We start from the raw sequence: 15,651 nt of genomic DNA, 5'->3' as shown, positions 1-15,651 counted from the left end.
GGTGTCAGCAGAAGGCCTGAATAGCCACTCAAATGCCACACCAAGCTCAAGGCTTGTTATCTGGTGAGTATCAGTTGAAATTCATTGGTATACTAGAAAGGTTATTGACATACTCTAATGATCCTAAGGACAACTCCCGAAAGAGAAGTCTTGCAGACTCCTTGTATGAAATATAAACCAAGAATGATGGCAAATTGGAATACAGGCCGGCCAAGATCATGGTGGATGGGAGGGACATATGAATGGTAGCATCGAAAAGAGGGGTTACATCTCATGCAGGAAAGCGTGCAGGGCTTGGGAGACCTCGGCCCATTGGATATTCGCGCAGAAAACCAAGTGCACGCGCTTTTTCCGCCGAAATTGTAACAAGACCTGTGCCTGTGTGCCCTATGATCCTCCCCCTCCCCCAAACTGGTATTGGAGTTTGACTTGGTTTGAATTTAATTCCCTTCATATTCTTTGTCTTCGTCAAGCCTCTCTACGTCCCTTTGATTATTTGAAAAACAAAATTACGTTTCTGTGACCGAGTATTTATATTCAAAAGATTGGCTTCAAGACGTCGCCTACTGTGGCTAGAGAGCAGAGTCAGAAATGGCCTATATTTAGCTATAGAGTTGGTTAGATGTATATTTGAAGGCTCTTTCCCCCAAAGCTGAGTTGCTTTTTGCATTGTAATGAGACCTTCTACTTGAGTTCCTGTTCTAGGGACAGAAGGGTCGAAACTTATGCAACAAACACCCTCAGGGTGGGCTTTGGGTCAGGTTCACGTTTAGGTATTAAACCTAACCTACAGAACCCTACGTTTGGGTTTTAGATCGAGGGTACTAGAGACACAAAGAGTTCCCGATAGTGTTGAGGAAGAATATACTCAGTATAAGGAAGGCCAAACCACTCTTGCTTATTGGTGGTCATTCGGTGTCCACCACCTCGATCCTCCAGCCCCTGATCACTTTTTCCTTTTTAGATGAATCACCTTCACGCTGTTCAATAGGCATTTCTCTTACATCACCATCGCTCGTGAAAGTAATTGAGTAGGCCCCAGGGTAAAATTCCTGCTTACTTACTACACCATAAAACTTCTAGGGCTCTTTAAAACCTTCATCCAATCATCATACACTAACTGTATTTCCCCGGTAAAGTACAATGACGCATTGTACGGGCTGTAAGAACGAATATGATAGAGCAGCAAGCCCTCAGGGTGAGGTTGGCGCGTAGCATACGCTTCGGCGAATGAAGCTGTGAAGTTCTAGGAATAAGTTTATATTCCTGCCCCGATAGCTGCGGATACTAAACCGAGGCGTAATAAATATAGTAAGGTAGATGTAGATTATATAACAAGTGAGTATCTCTTGTGCCATGGCTAGCAGCCTATCTGGATAAGGTATCAATTTGATTATTTCTGTGAATCCTCGCCGAAATAAGAAAATAGTAGAAGATCGATTCTCGGGTTTACTGAGTCGTGCCTTTCCTCCACATCCCATGAAGCAGCTGCAATACAAGCTTACTAGGATCAGTGACTCATTTGCTATGGGTGTTAGAGAAATATTATTGTTCTATAGGGCGACCCCAGCCAAAGTAGTAGGACATGGAACAGCAAATTGACCCCCATGGGCCGTAAGAGCTATACCTCCCATTATTATGGCATGCATGCTAAGAAATAACTCGTAAAAGGAGAATCTTTTAGGAAAAATACACTCGCACCTTTTTCCTGTCCTTTAGATAATGAGTACACTTGGAATAATGCAATCGTTGAGCAACGGTTGGTTTGTGTCCCTGATCCATTGTGAGAGGAATAATTCAGTTCCACTGCGATGAAGTTGCAGATAGGTGAATGGTAAGAGTACTATCTGAAATGGAATTAAAAAAGGAAATTCGGGATAGAAAGAAATCGAGAGAGAATTCAAAAACCTAAAAGCTTCTGGATAATCTGGGGAGACATTGAGGATTTCTTGATCGCTACGAACTCAGTGGGATTGATATGTCTCTCCTGAGCCCCAGATCACAGCTATTGTTCGCTGATGGCAGTCATGAAAATAAAACTCCTGTGCTGATTTAGCAGTCTTCCTGTGGGTTGTGATAATCGAATCGTGCTCTCGGACTCTCATAATTGCAGCTGGCGCAGTCGCAGTCGCAGTCGCCAACATGCTATTCTTAGCCCCTAATATTGTACCTTTGACTTTTCCACCACTTTCTTTTCCTAAAAACTTGCCTCGCATCAGGTCACTCCTAACATCTGAGATTAGTCACATGCACTTATAAGCCAACCGGTTTATTATCTGTCAATTTTCCCTTTCCTGAAATAACAAACTTAAATGCAGGGACGACAGCGCCAAGGAGAATGAATGAGCTTCGGTCCACAAAAGCCCCCTCGGCTCCCATTCGCTACGTTGCATGAGGATTCAGTCCCATAGATATCAAAAATTACACAATGTCGTCTAATTCAGAAGTAACAAAATACGCCAATTCTTCACCGGTAATGACAAGCGAGGCAATGGGTCATAGTCGGGTATGTGGCGTGATCAAATATGGCCAAAAGCCCCTAATGTATTGATACTTCCTAACTACAAGATCTTATTCTCTTCTTTAGGATGTGGTCGAATAATGCATGCAAGGTACCAAGCCCTGAGTTCCCCAATCCTCTTATAACAGATCTTCACATGGATTTTTGAGGATATTTATGGCTTGTGTCCAATCCCTGAAGTGCTCATAAGACCTCTAGAATAAAACTTGGATTCATCAGTTGATGATTTTCGTCCCTATGTTAGCATACATGAAGTTCTGCTTTGCCAGTCCTAGTCAGCAAACAGTGGTTCTACGAAGCCGCGTGAGCTCCATGGAGGGATTGGAGTGACAAAGGTAATTTTTACCGCTCTCTTTTCACAGAAATTCTTGAGATGATTGAACCGATAATTTGACAATTCTACACAAATATAATTCATCGGGCAGAATTACTTTGTATCGAAATGAAGATGACAACTTTTTTTTTCAACGAGTTCCCCTCGGTCTCCCCGTTAAGTGCTTACGATGAAATTTGTTAAGTCTCGTCGTTGATCGGTTTTTCATACGTATGTTTAACTGGAGAAATATATTCTTTATTCTAGCTAGATGCCGCCTTCTCTAGATCATCATTCTTAGTCGCCGAGCTCTCGTTGCAGTATTCCGACACCTTATATATTCTAATCTTGTACCAAGGCTCCGAAAACTATATTTCAGTACCATCTATGCTATGCTGCGATCTTTGCAATCTAGGAACGCAAAACATTCCTATACAGTGCTAACAAACGTAAATGCCGCGAAGAGTGCGAAAGGGCCAAAGGCAGGCATGCTATTAGTCATATGTAGGAAACCCCTAGTGATGCCGTTCAGCAAAGTTTAACAGATATAAGCAATGCTTATAACTGTTCCCCGAATCGAGATAGGGCATATATCCGAGGCCATTAAAGTCAAAGCAGGCGCCTTTATAAATCCGTAACTGACTGCAAAGAAACAGATGGCCACAATAGCAACCCACGCAGTAGGTGAGGGGTCCCCTTCACCGGACAGGTCGGATACACCAAGGTAGACAGACGTAGAGGTAGAGAAGACAGACAATTTTGATTAAGAAGCCGATGAGAAGAAGCGGGTGACTGCCCCAGCGGTCTGGAATAAAAAAATGCGCAGAGGAAAACGGTGACAGCATTGATCATAACTCAGAATGTGAAGATGTTATTAATGTCAAGCCTCAATCATGAAAAGAAAAAGTTTCAGGCAACATATTCGGATTGCTTTGAGCTAGACTTCCGTAGTTTTGAAGGAGGATATAATATCAGGATGAGGCTTGTCGCTCAGTTTGACTATTTCAGCCTGTCGCGCCTTTGCCTGAATTGTGCGAGGGCTTTCAGGCCCAAATAGTATGGAAAACCCTTCAATTGCCTCTTGGGATTGCTCTTCTGATTTGTGCACCTTTCCCATTTTCATCAAAACCTCTGCAAGTTCCATCTTTGCCGAGAAGACGTCCGGATGCTTTGGACCTAAAGCCTTGGACTCCGTTTCAATGAGCTCAGTTAGAATAATTTCCGCTTTGTGAAACTGAGTTGAGAGTAAATAGGCTCGTGACAAATTAAATATTGTCATTGTTGTGCCAATGTGGGTTACCCCCAGGGTTCGCGTGGCGATTTCTCGCGTCCGAATTAATAGCACTATTGCATCCTCCGGGTAGCCTTGGGCGCAATATACCTTGGCTAGATCGTTGATAGACCATAGAGTATGAGCATGTTCATTACCGAGGAGTCGTTTCCTACAATCAAGAACAAATGATACTAGCTTTTCAGCCTCCTCAATCTCCTTGAGTGCCAAGCAAGTCATACCAAGGTCCTGCATTGTCTCGAGGGTGTCCAGATGGGTCGCGCCAAACAGCTTCGCTCTCCCTTCCCATGCCCGCAGAAGTAGTTCTTGTGCTTTCTTCAGGTCCACCAGATGCAAACGGGTTCGACCAAAGCTATGCATAGCACTCAGCGTGTAGGGATGGTCCGGCCCCATTATTTGCGCCAATCCCTCGTATGATTGTTGCGCCAGTTTGTCGGCTTTCGAGATAGAACCGCACAACCAAAGTGTACGACTTAAGCTGTCCATAGCTTGAAGCGTTCTTGGATCAAAGGGGCCCAACTTTCCCTTGCTGAGGTCCCAAATTGAAGTTTGAAGCCTTAATGCTTTTTCTGCTTGACTTGAATTCCAGTAGCTCCGAGCAAGCACCGCCATGGCATCTAGAGCCTCAAAGCTGTCTTTTCCAAGTAAATCGCCCTGGGTGTGGAGAATTCTTTCTTGTATGGCGGCGGCATCGTTCCATCGACCACCTTCCGCGTAAACAGTGGCAAATCGCTCGAATTGACCCATATTTGAATTGTCGAACTCTAGACCTTTACGTGAATCACAATAGTCAATCCTCAAACAGGAATCTATATGTGGCACTAGACACCGTCGGTATACGAGTTCTGAGTCTTCTGAAATTGTAGTAATCGACTCAGCCAATACCCGAGATGCAATGTTGCCCCAAATCGTTTGGGCCTTTCCTTGCAGTCGTTCTCGCGCCCAGAATTGAACCATAGGATGCATTGAATAGCTTCCGAGACTGACGTTCTGTAAAATCAAGGAATATGACCAAAGTAGGTGGATTGCCTTGCGGAAGCGGAGTTTGTCCCAGGAATTTTCAGTCTGGGAGAAAATACGAGGCAGCCGTCCCTCAGCAAACATCGTAAACCAACCTCCATATCCACTTGACAGCGTAACTAAATCTCCCGAAATGTGTGTGATTCTATCAACGAGGCTGCCGAGAGCATCAAGCTTTGCATGGCTAAAAAAGCCTTCCCAGGCCTTCTCAAAAAGAGTGCCTGGTATTTGATCAAAGTGGAGAAATGCCATGACATGGAGTATCTCAATGGCGTCCTTCGCCTCATCTGTTGTGAGCCTTCGTATCTTGTTGTAGGAGACTTCGAATGTTGTGAAAACCGTATGTTCATATGAGCCTTGACCTTGCTGGATCCTATTGAGGAAAAGCTTCCTCTTATAGGAATTGAAAACATTCTGGTAGTCCTCCAAGGAACATATATTCTGGCGAATGGAGGCACCGGCCTGTATCAAAGCGAGTGGTAGACAACCCAAGGCTTGCACGATGGGACGAGCAGTAGCTCTTGCGTTCAAATCATGAAGGTCGCTCACGATTGCGGACCTCAGAAGTAAAGTTATCGAATCTTCCTCTTCGAGGTTTGCAAACTCCTCAAATCCAATAGTTGCATGAACTTTGCAGTCAGGATTTCTGGAAGTTACTAGAATATGCCCCTTGGCACCCAAAGGAAAGTATTTGGCGTAGTCAAAGTCTGCATCATCTGCGTTGTCAATGACCAATAACCAAGGCATGTCCTGCGTTGATAACCAGTAAAGGCCAGACTCCAACTTTTCCTCCACTTTACCAATACGGGCAAGACCTGAAAAGGCCTGCTCAGCAGCCTTTGGACTACTTGCATCAACCCAAAAGACCCCCCAGAAACTAAGCATGAATATATTAGCATTTACAACATAATTATTCCAAGCGATCTGCTTGGGGCGAGATAGTCAATCTTACTTGTCTCGATTATCTGAAGCGAATTTCAAGCAGAACTGAGTCTTTCCAGATCCCCCCAAACCGTACAACACAAAGCGCTTTTGGCGTATATTAGGCGCCAGTAGCTTTTCTTGGAGTCCTTGGGCAAGCCTCTCTCTTCCTGTGTAATTGTCGCTTACGGCGAGTGGAACGAGGAAATGCTGATTTTGGGTGTCTGTGGCGGGCTTGAGTTTGAAACTGACAGGTTTGTTGTCGTGATGTATGTCGAATGCCAGAATCTCCGTGGCTTCATGTGCTCTTCGCGCAGCAAGAAAGGAATGGGATTCTTGGTGTCGCGAAGCTATTAATGGGCCCGCTAGTTTAATAAACCTGTGGAGGATCCCACATGTTAACTTGTAGCCAGGCTGCTCACGGTCACCAAATTTGCACATCTGTGAATGGGTTGCAGGAAGTCCAGAGCGCCCGGAATCATCCCATGGCGGAGCCGCTGAAGAGTAACTGACAATATATCCTGAGCCAATGGATCGCGATGTCTCAAGTGTTTCCCAGAAGTTGTGAACGTAGAAATTCTTCAGAAGAGGAGAGAATTGCTGGGAGATGGTCTGGAGGGTTTCCGATCTCTTCTCCATAGATGCGATGAGATGGCTTCGATCCTTGAGAACACCCTTTAACCCCTTTGCTAGAAGAGACCACCTGGCCTTCTCTATACCTTCATGAGGAGTACCAAAGAATATCAAGCCGAAAGTAGAAGTAAAAACAGAATGCAGGTGCGTCATCTTCGCAGAAGTGCAAGTAGAGGCGTAGATGAGGGCTTTCTTGACAATCAAGCCACCAAGACCATGGCACAAGAAAATTATCGGTCGCTGTATGGAATCATCATGCTCTCTTTCGGCATTGAGCTCTTCCACAAGAGTTTGAGCATGATGCGATATCCGATCGGCCGAACTGCTACTGAAGAACGAGGTAGCATCGGCTTTGTAATTTACAGTGAAGATACGAGCCTTGAACCCTTCGTTAGGGAGCAGGTCGCGCAACCAAAAACACCCATTGTTGGGATGAATCCAAGCCGTCGTTCCATTTTCATCTAACCCATGGACGGCAACGATACTGCTCAATTAGCGAGGTCCATTCGCAATCCTTAGTCGGCCCTTGAAAGCTTACTCGACACATAGATCGTCCCACTTCCCGTCAGTGGATACCGGGAAAATTGTTTCTACGGTCATTGAGACCACCGTATTTTGAAATTACTGACAGGATCTCAAACGCACTGAAAGTCAAAGAGTATGACAAGTATTTAGGGGGAAAAACATATATCTGATAAAATATTGCCGATCGAGAAGAGGGGGTGTCCTTGGCCACCAAAAACCCAGGTTAAACGGAGTCCTTAGTTTGACTCTCTGTTTCAAAATGGCTAATGCTAATTGTTAGTGCACATAAGTACACAAATCACCTAGACATAGGGCCAAACCAAACCAAGGATGGTTAGCCTTGACGGACTGAAGCTGATTTATAGGCTCGACCGGATTAGCCAATTTGCCAATTTGCATCCTGATACGCGGATGTGCTCACATGCTGGTTAATGCGGGCCGCATCACACACAGCGCCAATGCATCACGCTGAAAGCGCAGAATACCCTTGTCTAGTCCCGGAGGGGCCTAAAAAGGCTCTAAACCCCGTGCACTTGATTCAGCCCCTGAATTAAACCATTGAGAATAGTTTCATATTTTATTACACGATCGCTCTCTCCGTATTTTGTTTTGTAAAAGTTACCAACATTTCCGACGGGGGCGCATTGGAGATGTCACCACTTATCCTGTCAACACTCTTCGGGGGCATCATATCGTGGCTTGTGTATCAAATTATTCGAGCTCATGCCTTGTACAAGGTTTGTTAGACTTTGCTTATGAGATTAAATCGTGATAATACTGATAGAATTGACATTTCTTTACTCATAGTCAGATCAGAATTTCGGTGCCCAGCATGGTTGTGGTCGGGCTCCGAGACTTCGAAATTGGTGGCCGCTGGGGATCGATCGTCTGATCCAAATTTGGACTGCCGATTATGAACAAAGGCTGATGGATCTGTTTGATTTCCATTTTACGGATGTTGGTACGACGTTAGAACAAAAGTTCTTGGGTACAATAGCGTATGGAACGACCGAGCCAAAGAATTTAGAGGCCATGATGAGTTCTAAACTTGATGGTAGGAAGCCACCACCTTGAGCTCTCGATCCAATGTGCAAAAACCAAAAAACTGATTATTCAAAAAGATTTCAACTTTGGACTTCGTCGTCAGATTTTTTTCCCTCTGCTTGGAGACGGCATTTTCACTCAGGAAGGAGCTTCCTGGAAGCATTCTCGAGATCTGCTTCGTCCACAGTTCGCAAAGCAGCAATACCGAGATATGGACATTTTCCGACCCCACGTCGACAACCTGCTTGATCATATACACGCTAATGAGGGCGAAATCGATCTTCAACCATTGTTCTTTAATCTCACCCTGGATACGACCACGGAGCTTCTTTTTGGGAAGTCCGTTGGTAGCCTTAAAGAGGCTGATAACTCACGAGGGGCAAAATTCGCGAATGAATTTGACGTTGCTCAAAACTACGTTATTCAGCGGTTTCGTCTGTTGGATCTGTACTGGTTGATTGGTGGTCGGAAATTCCAACGCTCGTGTGCTGCTGTCCATGAGTTTGTGGATGGAATAATCGAGGAGCGAAGTCAAAAGCCAGAGGAAGACACAGCAAAGAATGACCGTTACTTGTTTTTTGATGCTATTGCAAAGGACCCAAAGCATTCAAGCGACAGGAAAGCTCTGAGAGCCCAATTGGTCAATATGTTGCTCGCTGGCAGAGACACAACCGCGTGCCTTCTAAGTTGGGCATTGTGAGTGCAGGTCCTCTTTTCTATGGTTCATGTTGAATTATTTTCTAACTGCCTTGATTGAATTCTAGCTTTCTTCTAGCCCAGCATCCCCATGTTCTAGCTAAGCTGAAAGCAGAAATTACCTCAGTGGTGGGATCTAGGACAGAGATCGATCGACAAGACATCAACAAAATGACTTACCTTACAAAGGTTTTGAAAGAAAGTAAGTCCTGCCCTCCGGATTTCATGAAGTTTTGATTGTATCGTGGCTGATAATCACGTTGCTAATAGCCCTTCGACTTTATCCCTCCGTGCCCGTCAACACGCGGACTGCTCGAAGAACAACCTTCCTCCCCACGGGTGGTGGTCCCGACGGGACCTCACCCGTGCTCATACGTAAAGGCGAGAATGTAGCATTCTGTGTGTACTCGATGCATCGTCGAAAGGACTTGTATGGAGAGGATGCGGAAGAGTTTCGCCCAGAACGCTGGGACGAAGATTTGCCCGAATATACCAAAACATGGGGATATTTACCATTTAGTGGGGGTCCTCGAATCTGCCTAGGGCGTAAGTGAACTTCTACTTTTTTATCTGTCGATAAACTGCTAATTTTCTTGGCCCCATAGAGGAATTCGCTCTTGTTGAGGCATCTTACACTACAGCTCGAATTCTGCAAGAGTATTCCGGTATACACCTAATATCCAAAAAGGTCCAACAACGTACGTGGACTGGTTGGTCCACCCATCAGACGGAAGGAATTGAAAAGATCTCCCAGCAGAGGCAGAAGGTGACATTAGTGCTATCATTAGGTGAAGGTTGCAGGGTGTCATTGACACGCTAGATTCCAGGGTTTCATCATGCATCAAGCGAGCCGAAGATTAAGAGTCGTTGAAACAAACTTGGTTTGAAAACTCAAACCAGACAGATCCTAAACTATGAATTATGGTTGAAGATCAAAGCTAGACAGACTGCTCATCAATTTAAGTACAGATAAATTAAAAAATAGATCAACCCTTTGCCCTCATCACAGAACTTACTTGCAGACCCTATCCCTATGCACATCGGTTGCCTAAAATCTGGCACGGCTGAGCTTCCGTGGGGGTTCAAGCACGCCATGCACCTAGGTGAGATTACGTATGTTTCAATAAATGTAAACCGAGTTATGCGTCGTGTTTTGATTAGACGCAGGACGGAACTATTTATAGATAGATAGCAAATAAACGGAAAGAATCCAATAAATGCATTGATTGACTGGCTTTTGTGACGATCATTACTTGTTATAAAGACCCCTGGATCGACAAAAGTACAGTGGAGATTGCCTCGAGAGAAGATCTTATAACCCAGCCCCAACCGTCCTTTCTGCCAAGTCTTGTGGTAATACCTTATCATATGAAAATTTGACTTTCTAAACCTTTGAACATGCCTCGAACGGGTTCCCTCCATAATGGCATTATTGAAATATTCAGACCTAGCGAACAGCCTATAGATATTGAGTATGTGCTGGCCTCTAGACAAATTGTAATACTAGCTGACCATTTGGTTCGAATAGTATCGTCGCTGTTCATGGTCTGCAAGGTGATGCTCGGCGAACATGGACTCATGAAGCTTCAAAGGTGTGCTGGCTTAGTGACCTTCTTCCCAACTATATCAAGAATGCCCGGGTCCTGTCGTGGGGGTATAACGCCAACACAAATTCTTTGGGCGGCAAGACAACAAGTTCAGACCGAATCCTACAACATGCCGGGACCCTTATCGAGGAGCTTCAAAATGACAGAGAGGTAAGTAGTGATGTACACTGTAAGGAATATTCGTTGCTAGATTTTATTTTTCAAACCGTGGTGCCATGGCTGCCTTGGACTGGGATGGAGTGCGCCTCCAAGTCACAAGGAACAAACAATGGGACATTTTCATTATGATACTTTCTTGTCAATATTTCAGCTTGACTTGGCTTCATGTGCTTTGGATCTGAGAGACAATGAATTTTCTAGCTGACCGTGACTAGTTCGAGGATGCCACCGAGAGACCCATCATATTCATATGCCATTCTCTAGGAGGTATTATAGTCAAAAGAGCCCTCACTTTATCCCAAGGTCGCACGTCAGCGAAGAGCGCTCGACTTCATATGATTTATACTTGCACTTACGGCATTTTGTTTTTTGGCACTCCCCACCATGGCTCCAGCAAAGCACGCCAGCTCGATACCATCCACAAGCTAGCGTCCTTCATTGTTCCCAAAAGGGTCGCTCGCTTCGAAACAAGTCTAGTTACTGGAATCGAGGATGACTCCGAAATCATTCAAAACATCGCGGTAGACTTTTCTCCGTTGATGTCGCGGTATCACATACTGTTTCTGTGGGAGCAGTTGCGCACCGATATGAAATATACAATGGACTATATCGTGGATCGCGAGAGTGCGGCACCAATATTGGATGGAACAGACAGATGCGGTATTGCCGCAGATCACCGGGGGATTTGCAAATTTGAGAATGTTGACTCTCCGGGCTTCAAGGTTGTTATTGTCGCTCTCAAGCGCTACTGCATGGCTGCACCAGCAAGGATCAAGGAAAGGCTCATGGAGAGTGCGATCTCTCTGAGCGAGAAAAGAAGATACGAAGCCATGGAGCTTGTTGGGGAGTCACCAGTATCCCCCATATCTTTCGTCTCGAACGTTTCTTCTTTTTCGGACGTATCTTCGTTGTCAGATACAGTAAATCGGCTGAAAATGAAAAGAAACGCCAAGGGGTCACCTTAGCCTCTCTATGTACATGGTTTTAATTTAGCTCCACCTTGATCAATTGAATAAGCTCTGTAGCAATAGACTCCAATCTCGCTTTCTGGATTGATAAATTGAGACCTCCTACCGTTGGCGAATGGGCCAACTCAACATACTAGTTCAACCGCCCACGAAGTCTGCCGACAGGAAACTCGCTTGACATCTTTCCAAGTTAATTTCCTATCATTAGAAATAACTATAATATTTTAGAAAGAGTGCTCTTTAGCATTTTTAGTTCTTTATATCATCTAGTCTAGCTAAATTAATTAAGGGCTTATGACTCTAAAGTATTAGTTAGGTTAGTAGATAATGAATTTAAGATCTACTATACCAAGAGGCCGACTGTCCTAGGACGTGAAAAAAACCAATTGCATAGCCGTGTGAGAACCTATAAATCTCGCCCAGCACCAAGAAGAGTCGAATCGCCAAATCTTCTCCCGTGCTTTTCTTACAGTCCTTACATCAAGCTGGGAAAGCCCAGTCTTCATAAAATCCTCAAGATCTTGAAAACACCTTCATGGACTTGCGTTACAAGGTCTCAAAGCTCCATCTCTGTAGTGCTAGATTCCCGAGCATGAATTTCCGGAAACTGCTGTTGGAAGACTACGCCCATTACGCCTAACTCGTACCCTTGCAAGTTGTCATGCAGGAGGCGGGGTACGGCCGGGCTGACCATTTCGCTATTCGGTTTGATTGATCAGCCAAAACTGGTGCGGGTAAGAGTTGCCATTTTAGGCTTAAAGGCGCTGGTCAAAACATGCCGGCTTGTTTGCGGCTAAGTTAGGCTGACAGGCATCTATTTCAATTTGCTAAGGCGCTTAACAAAAATGAGTTGCTTACCTCTGGATCACATCTGAACGGGGGCATTAATTAAGAACAAGCAACCCAAGCCAGCTATTCTTCATTCTGATCCCCCTTGAATCGAATCTCTGCAACTCAGAGCTCGATCCAACCCCACCATGGCTAGTCAGTACAGCCCAGTATAGGTAAGGCTCCTACTCACGTAGCATAGCCTTTACGACAACTGTACCCCAACCTCGCCTCAGCGAATTCGACAGATGTTGATACCATCAAAGTCGAGTATGTGTTGCGCCTCTCCGGCGATGGCTCTACTTACAATATGCAGCATCATCGCAGTCCACGGCCTCAATCCCCGGAGCAAAGACGATGCCAGGCATGCGTGGGATACATGGTCTGGGTCAAACGGCAGCCTCTGCCTCCGTGACGATCTTCCCAAGTCCCTGCCCGAGTCGCGGATTTTCCTCTACGAATACAACGCGACGGCGATCTACGGAAGAGATAGAAGCACCTTTCTCGACAAGGCGAGCGAATTGCTCGAGGCAATTCGAATAGAACGAGACGACGGAGAGCGCCGGCTGATCCTACTTCTTGGCCACAGCATGTGCGGTTTGCTGATCAAGCAGGCGTTGATCAATGCGCACAATAACCCAAAATACACACCAATCAAGGATGCAACAACATGACTGGCATTCTTCGCCACCCCGCAATACGGCGGCGACAGCAAGCTGGTACTCCTTGGAGGGGTGGCGGCCAAGATTGCGACAACATTCGGATCTCAGCAGGGGGAAGATATAATGGAGACACTGAAGAAGGGGAGCATATTTTCAGGTATAATGCGAGAGAATTGGAGGCACCGATTGCTGGACTGCAACATCGTCTCCTTCTGGGGAATGTATGATACTGCAAGTAAGATAGGCCAGTGTGTGGAATTTGCCGATATACTGATGCGCCTCTAGATCGTCCCAGAAGAGAGCTCACGATTCAACCTACCGGGTGATCGCGAGCACGTCGTGAAACTAAGGGCAGACCATAGCGGGGTGTGCAAGTTTGGTCTGAGCATGGACGACCAGGACAACCTCAAGCTAGTTCGAAGAAACATCCAGGATCTCTATAAAATCGCTGTCAAAAAAGGTGAGTTAACCACTGTGCCCTCTCTCCCGGGTCGAGATGGGAAAGTGCCCGTGGATGATAATGAGCTGGTGTCTCGATTTGCCAAATTAGGCGCAAATAGGACTTCATTTAGCTAAGCATGAATATCACGGATACCTTTCTAATCTATGTCTTATGCATTAGTCTTGTATAGAGTGTGCTGATATTCTAAAGCAGATGAATCTCTTATAAAAGCCCGCGAGGCGAGACCCCTTGAAACAATGGACAGTTCCCTTTCTGTGGTCAATAAGCTCCGCCCCTTCATACCAAGTACAGGGTTCGCTAGCCGTGAAAAAGAGCTTGCTCGACTGGAAAAATTGTTGTTTTCCCACAGCGGACCAGACAAGGTTGCTATTTGCGGACTTGGTGGTGTTGGAAAAACACGACTCGCAATGGAACTTGTCCGCCGAACGAAAGAGAGGCGACCGGAATGTTTTATTTTTTGGATCCCAGCTATAAGTCTGGAAACTCTTGAACGGACATACACCCGATATGTCCAAGCTCTCAAGTTGCCAGGATCGGAAGATCCCGACGCAGATGCCAAGAAGCTTCTTCAGAATCACCTGAACGGGGGGACGCGAGCCAGTGGTTACTGATATTTGACAACGCTGATGACAAAACCATGTGGTTTGGCCAGACCACAAATTAAGGGACTATATTCCATTCAACAGAACGGGCAAAGTGATCTTCACCACACGCTTTGAGCCGGTCGCCTTAAATCTCATGAATAAAGATCATGTGGTTAAACTGCCGAATGAAGACAAGGTGATGGCCAAGGAGCTACTTAAAATACGATTTACGATTAAGGGAAGATCTTTCAGGGAGTGAAAGTGAGAGAGTCTCGCTTTTAGAGCAGCTCACTTTTCTCCCTCTCGCCATCGTTCAGGCTACTTCTTACATGAATGTGAACACTTGTGTGCTGTCAGAGTATTTAACGCTCTTGTCAAGGCCCAAAGAAGATTTAATTCGTTTATGGAGCAAGCATTTCAAGGACGATTGGGAAAATGGCCACGAAAGGATTCCGATGGCCACGACATGGCTCATTTCTTTTGAGAAAGTCCAGAGCGACTCCCCACTAGCAGCTGGCATTTTGTCTACTATGGCCTGCGTAGAGCGGACAAAAATCCCGAAGTTGCTTTTACCATCAGCGTCACACAGAGAGGAATGGATTGAAGCTATCGGGATCTTAAAAGCATATTCATTTGTGAGCGAAGTGCCCAAAGATCAAACGTTCGACCTCCATCGGCTCGTCCATCTTATGATGTGGAACTGGCTGGAAACAAAAGGCACATTATCATACTAGACCAACAGAACGCTGAAGAGAATGGAGCGTATCTTCCCTAGCAGCGAGCATACGAATCGCAGTTTGTGGAACGCATATATGCCTCACGCCCTACTGTTGATCGAAAGAGCGTATCCCCAATACTCAACTAAAGGCCATGGATTGCTTTACAGGGTCTCATTATGCCTTTTGGCCGACGGTCAGACCAGAAAAGCACTCGGTTGGCTTATGCAGCGGAACAGTTTGCTGAAAAGATCTTTAGCCAAAGGCCACTCTGATCTGCTAGAGTCCCAGCATATTCTCGCTATAGCATATCTAGCTAATGGCCAGATCGAGCTAATGGCCAGATCGAGCTAATGGCCAGATCGGCGAGGCAGTTGAGCTGCTTAAGCATGTGGTTGCAGTGCAAGCCGCCCTGGCTGAAGACCACCCTGATCGGCTTGTGTCCGAGCATGTCCTTGCTATAGCATATCAAGCTAATAGCCAGATCGGCGAGGCAATTAAGCTGCTTGAGCATGTGGTTACAGTGCGAGAAACTGCCCTGGCTGAAGACCACCCTGACCGGCTGGCGTCCCAACAGGTGCTGGAGGTGGTCCAACGGGAGTATGAGGAAGGGCTATGTCACAAATAATCCGTAAAGTCCATTCCTGTATGAATATTGGATAGAAGGGTGGCTGGGGGCGCGTATCAAAATCTTGATTTT

At 45.6% G+C, this 15,651-nt stretch overlaps 5 protein-coding genes across 5 annotated transcripts; 4 read left to right on the top strand and 1 right to left on the bottom strand.

Moving 5' to 3' along the window:
* Window positions 1-3,771: 3,771 nt before the first annotated feature.
* N7487_008653 (uncharacterized protein) lies at window positions 3,772-7,299 on the bottom strand (the record flags this gene model as incomplete). The annotated part of the gene is made up of 3 exons (XM_056876383.1): window positions 3,772-6,022; window positions 6,098-7,183; window positions 7,238-7,299. 3 exons carry the CDS (start codon window positions 7,297-7,299, stop codon window positions 3,772-3,774), a joined length of 3,399 nt encoding a protein of 1,132 aa, XP_056728571.1.
* A 575-nt stretch (window positions 7,300-7,874) lies between these two features.
* Window positions 7,875-9,784, top strand: N7487_008652 (cytochrome P450; the record flags this gene model as incomplete). Its single annotated transcript, XM_056876382.1, has 6 exons — window positions 7,875-7,961; window positions 8,032-8,278; window positions 8,346-8,964; window positions 9,033-9,166; window positions 9,235-9,510; window positions 9,570-9,784. 6 exons carry the CDS (start codon window positions 7,875-7,877, stop codon window positions 9,782-9,784), a joined length of 1,578 nt encoding a protein of 525 aa, XP_056728570.1.
* Window positions 9,785-10,362: 578 nt separating this feature from the next.
* Window positions 10,363-11,695, top strand: N7487_008651 (esterase/lipase family protein; the record flags this gene model as incomplete). Its single annotated transcript, XM_056876381.1, has 3 exons — window positions 10,363-10,436; window positions 10,493-10,721; window positions 10,946-11,695. 3 exons carry the CDS (start codon window positions 10,363-10,365, stop codon window positions 11,693-11,695), a joined length of 1,053 nt encoding a protein of 350 aa, XP_056728569.1.
* A 980-nt stretch (window positions 11,696-12,675) lies between these two features.
* On the top strand, window positions 12,676-14,262 carry N7487_008650 (uncharacterized protein; the record flags this gene model as incomplete). The annotated part of the gene is made up of 6 exons (XM_056876380.1): window positions 12,676-12,682; window positions 12,763-12,796; window positions 12,843-13,123; window positions 13,186-13,409; window positions 13,474-13,648; window positions 13,841-14,262. 6 exons carry the CDS (start codon window positions 12,676-12,678, stop codon window positions 14,260-14,262), a joined length of 1,143 nt encoding a protein of 380 aa, XP_056728568.1.
* A 728-nt stretch (window positions 14,263-14,990) lies between these two features.
* On the top strand, window positions 14,991-15,579 carry N7487_008649 (Acyl transferase/acyl hydrolase/lysophospholipase; the record flags this gene model as incomplete). Its single annotated transcript, XM_056876379.1, has 2 exons — window positions 14,991-15,189; window positions 15,296-15,579. The coding sequence occupies 2 exons, from the start codon at window positions 14,991-14,993 to the stop codon at window positions 15,577-15,579; spliced, it is 483 nt and encodes a 160-aa protein (XP_056728567.1).
* Window positions 15,580-15,651: the final 72 nt, after the last annotated feature.

This window comes from Penicillium crustosum (genome assembly GCF_028827405.1).
Source record: "Penicillium crustosum strain IBT 35664 chromosome Unknown utg000003l_segment0_segment0, whole genome shotgun sequence".
Taxonomy (NCBI): Eukaryota; Fungi; Ascomycota; class Eurotiomycetes; order Eurotiales; family Aspergillaceae; genus Penicillium; species Penicillium crustosum.
Note: the sequence above shows the minus strand (reverse complement) of the source record. Positions and strands in the feature narration are given on the sequence as shown.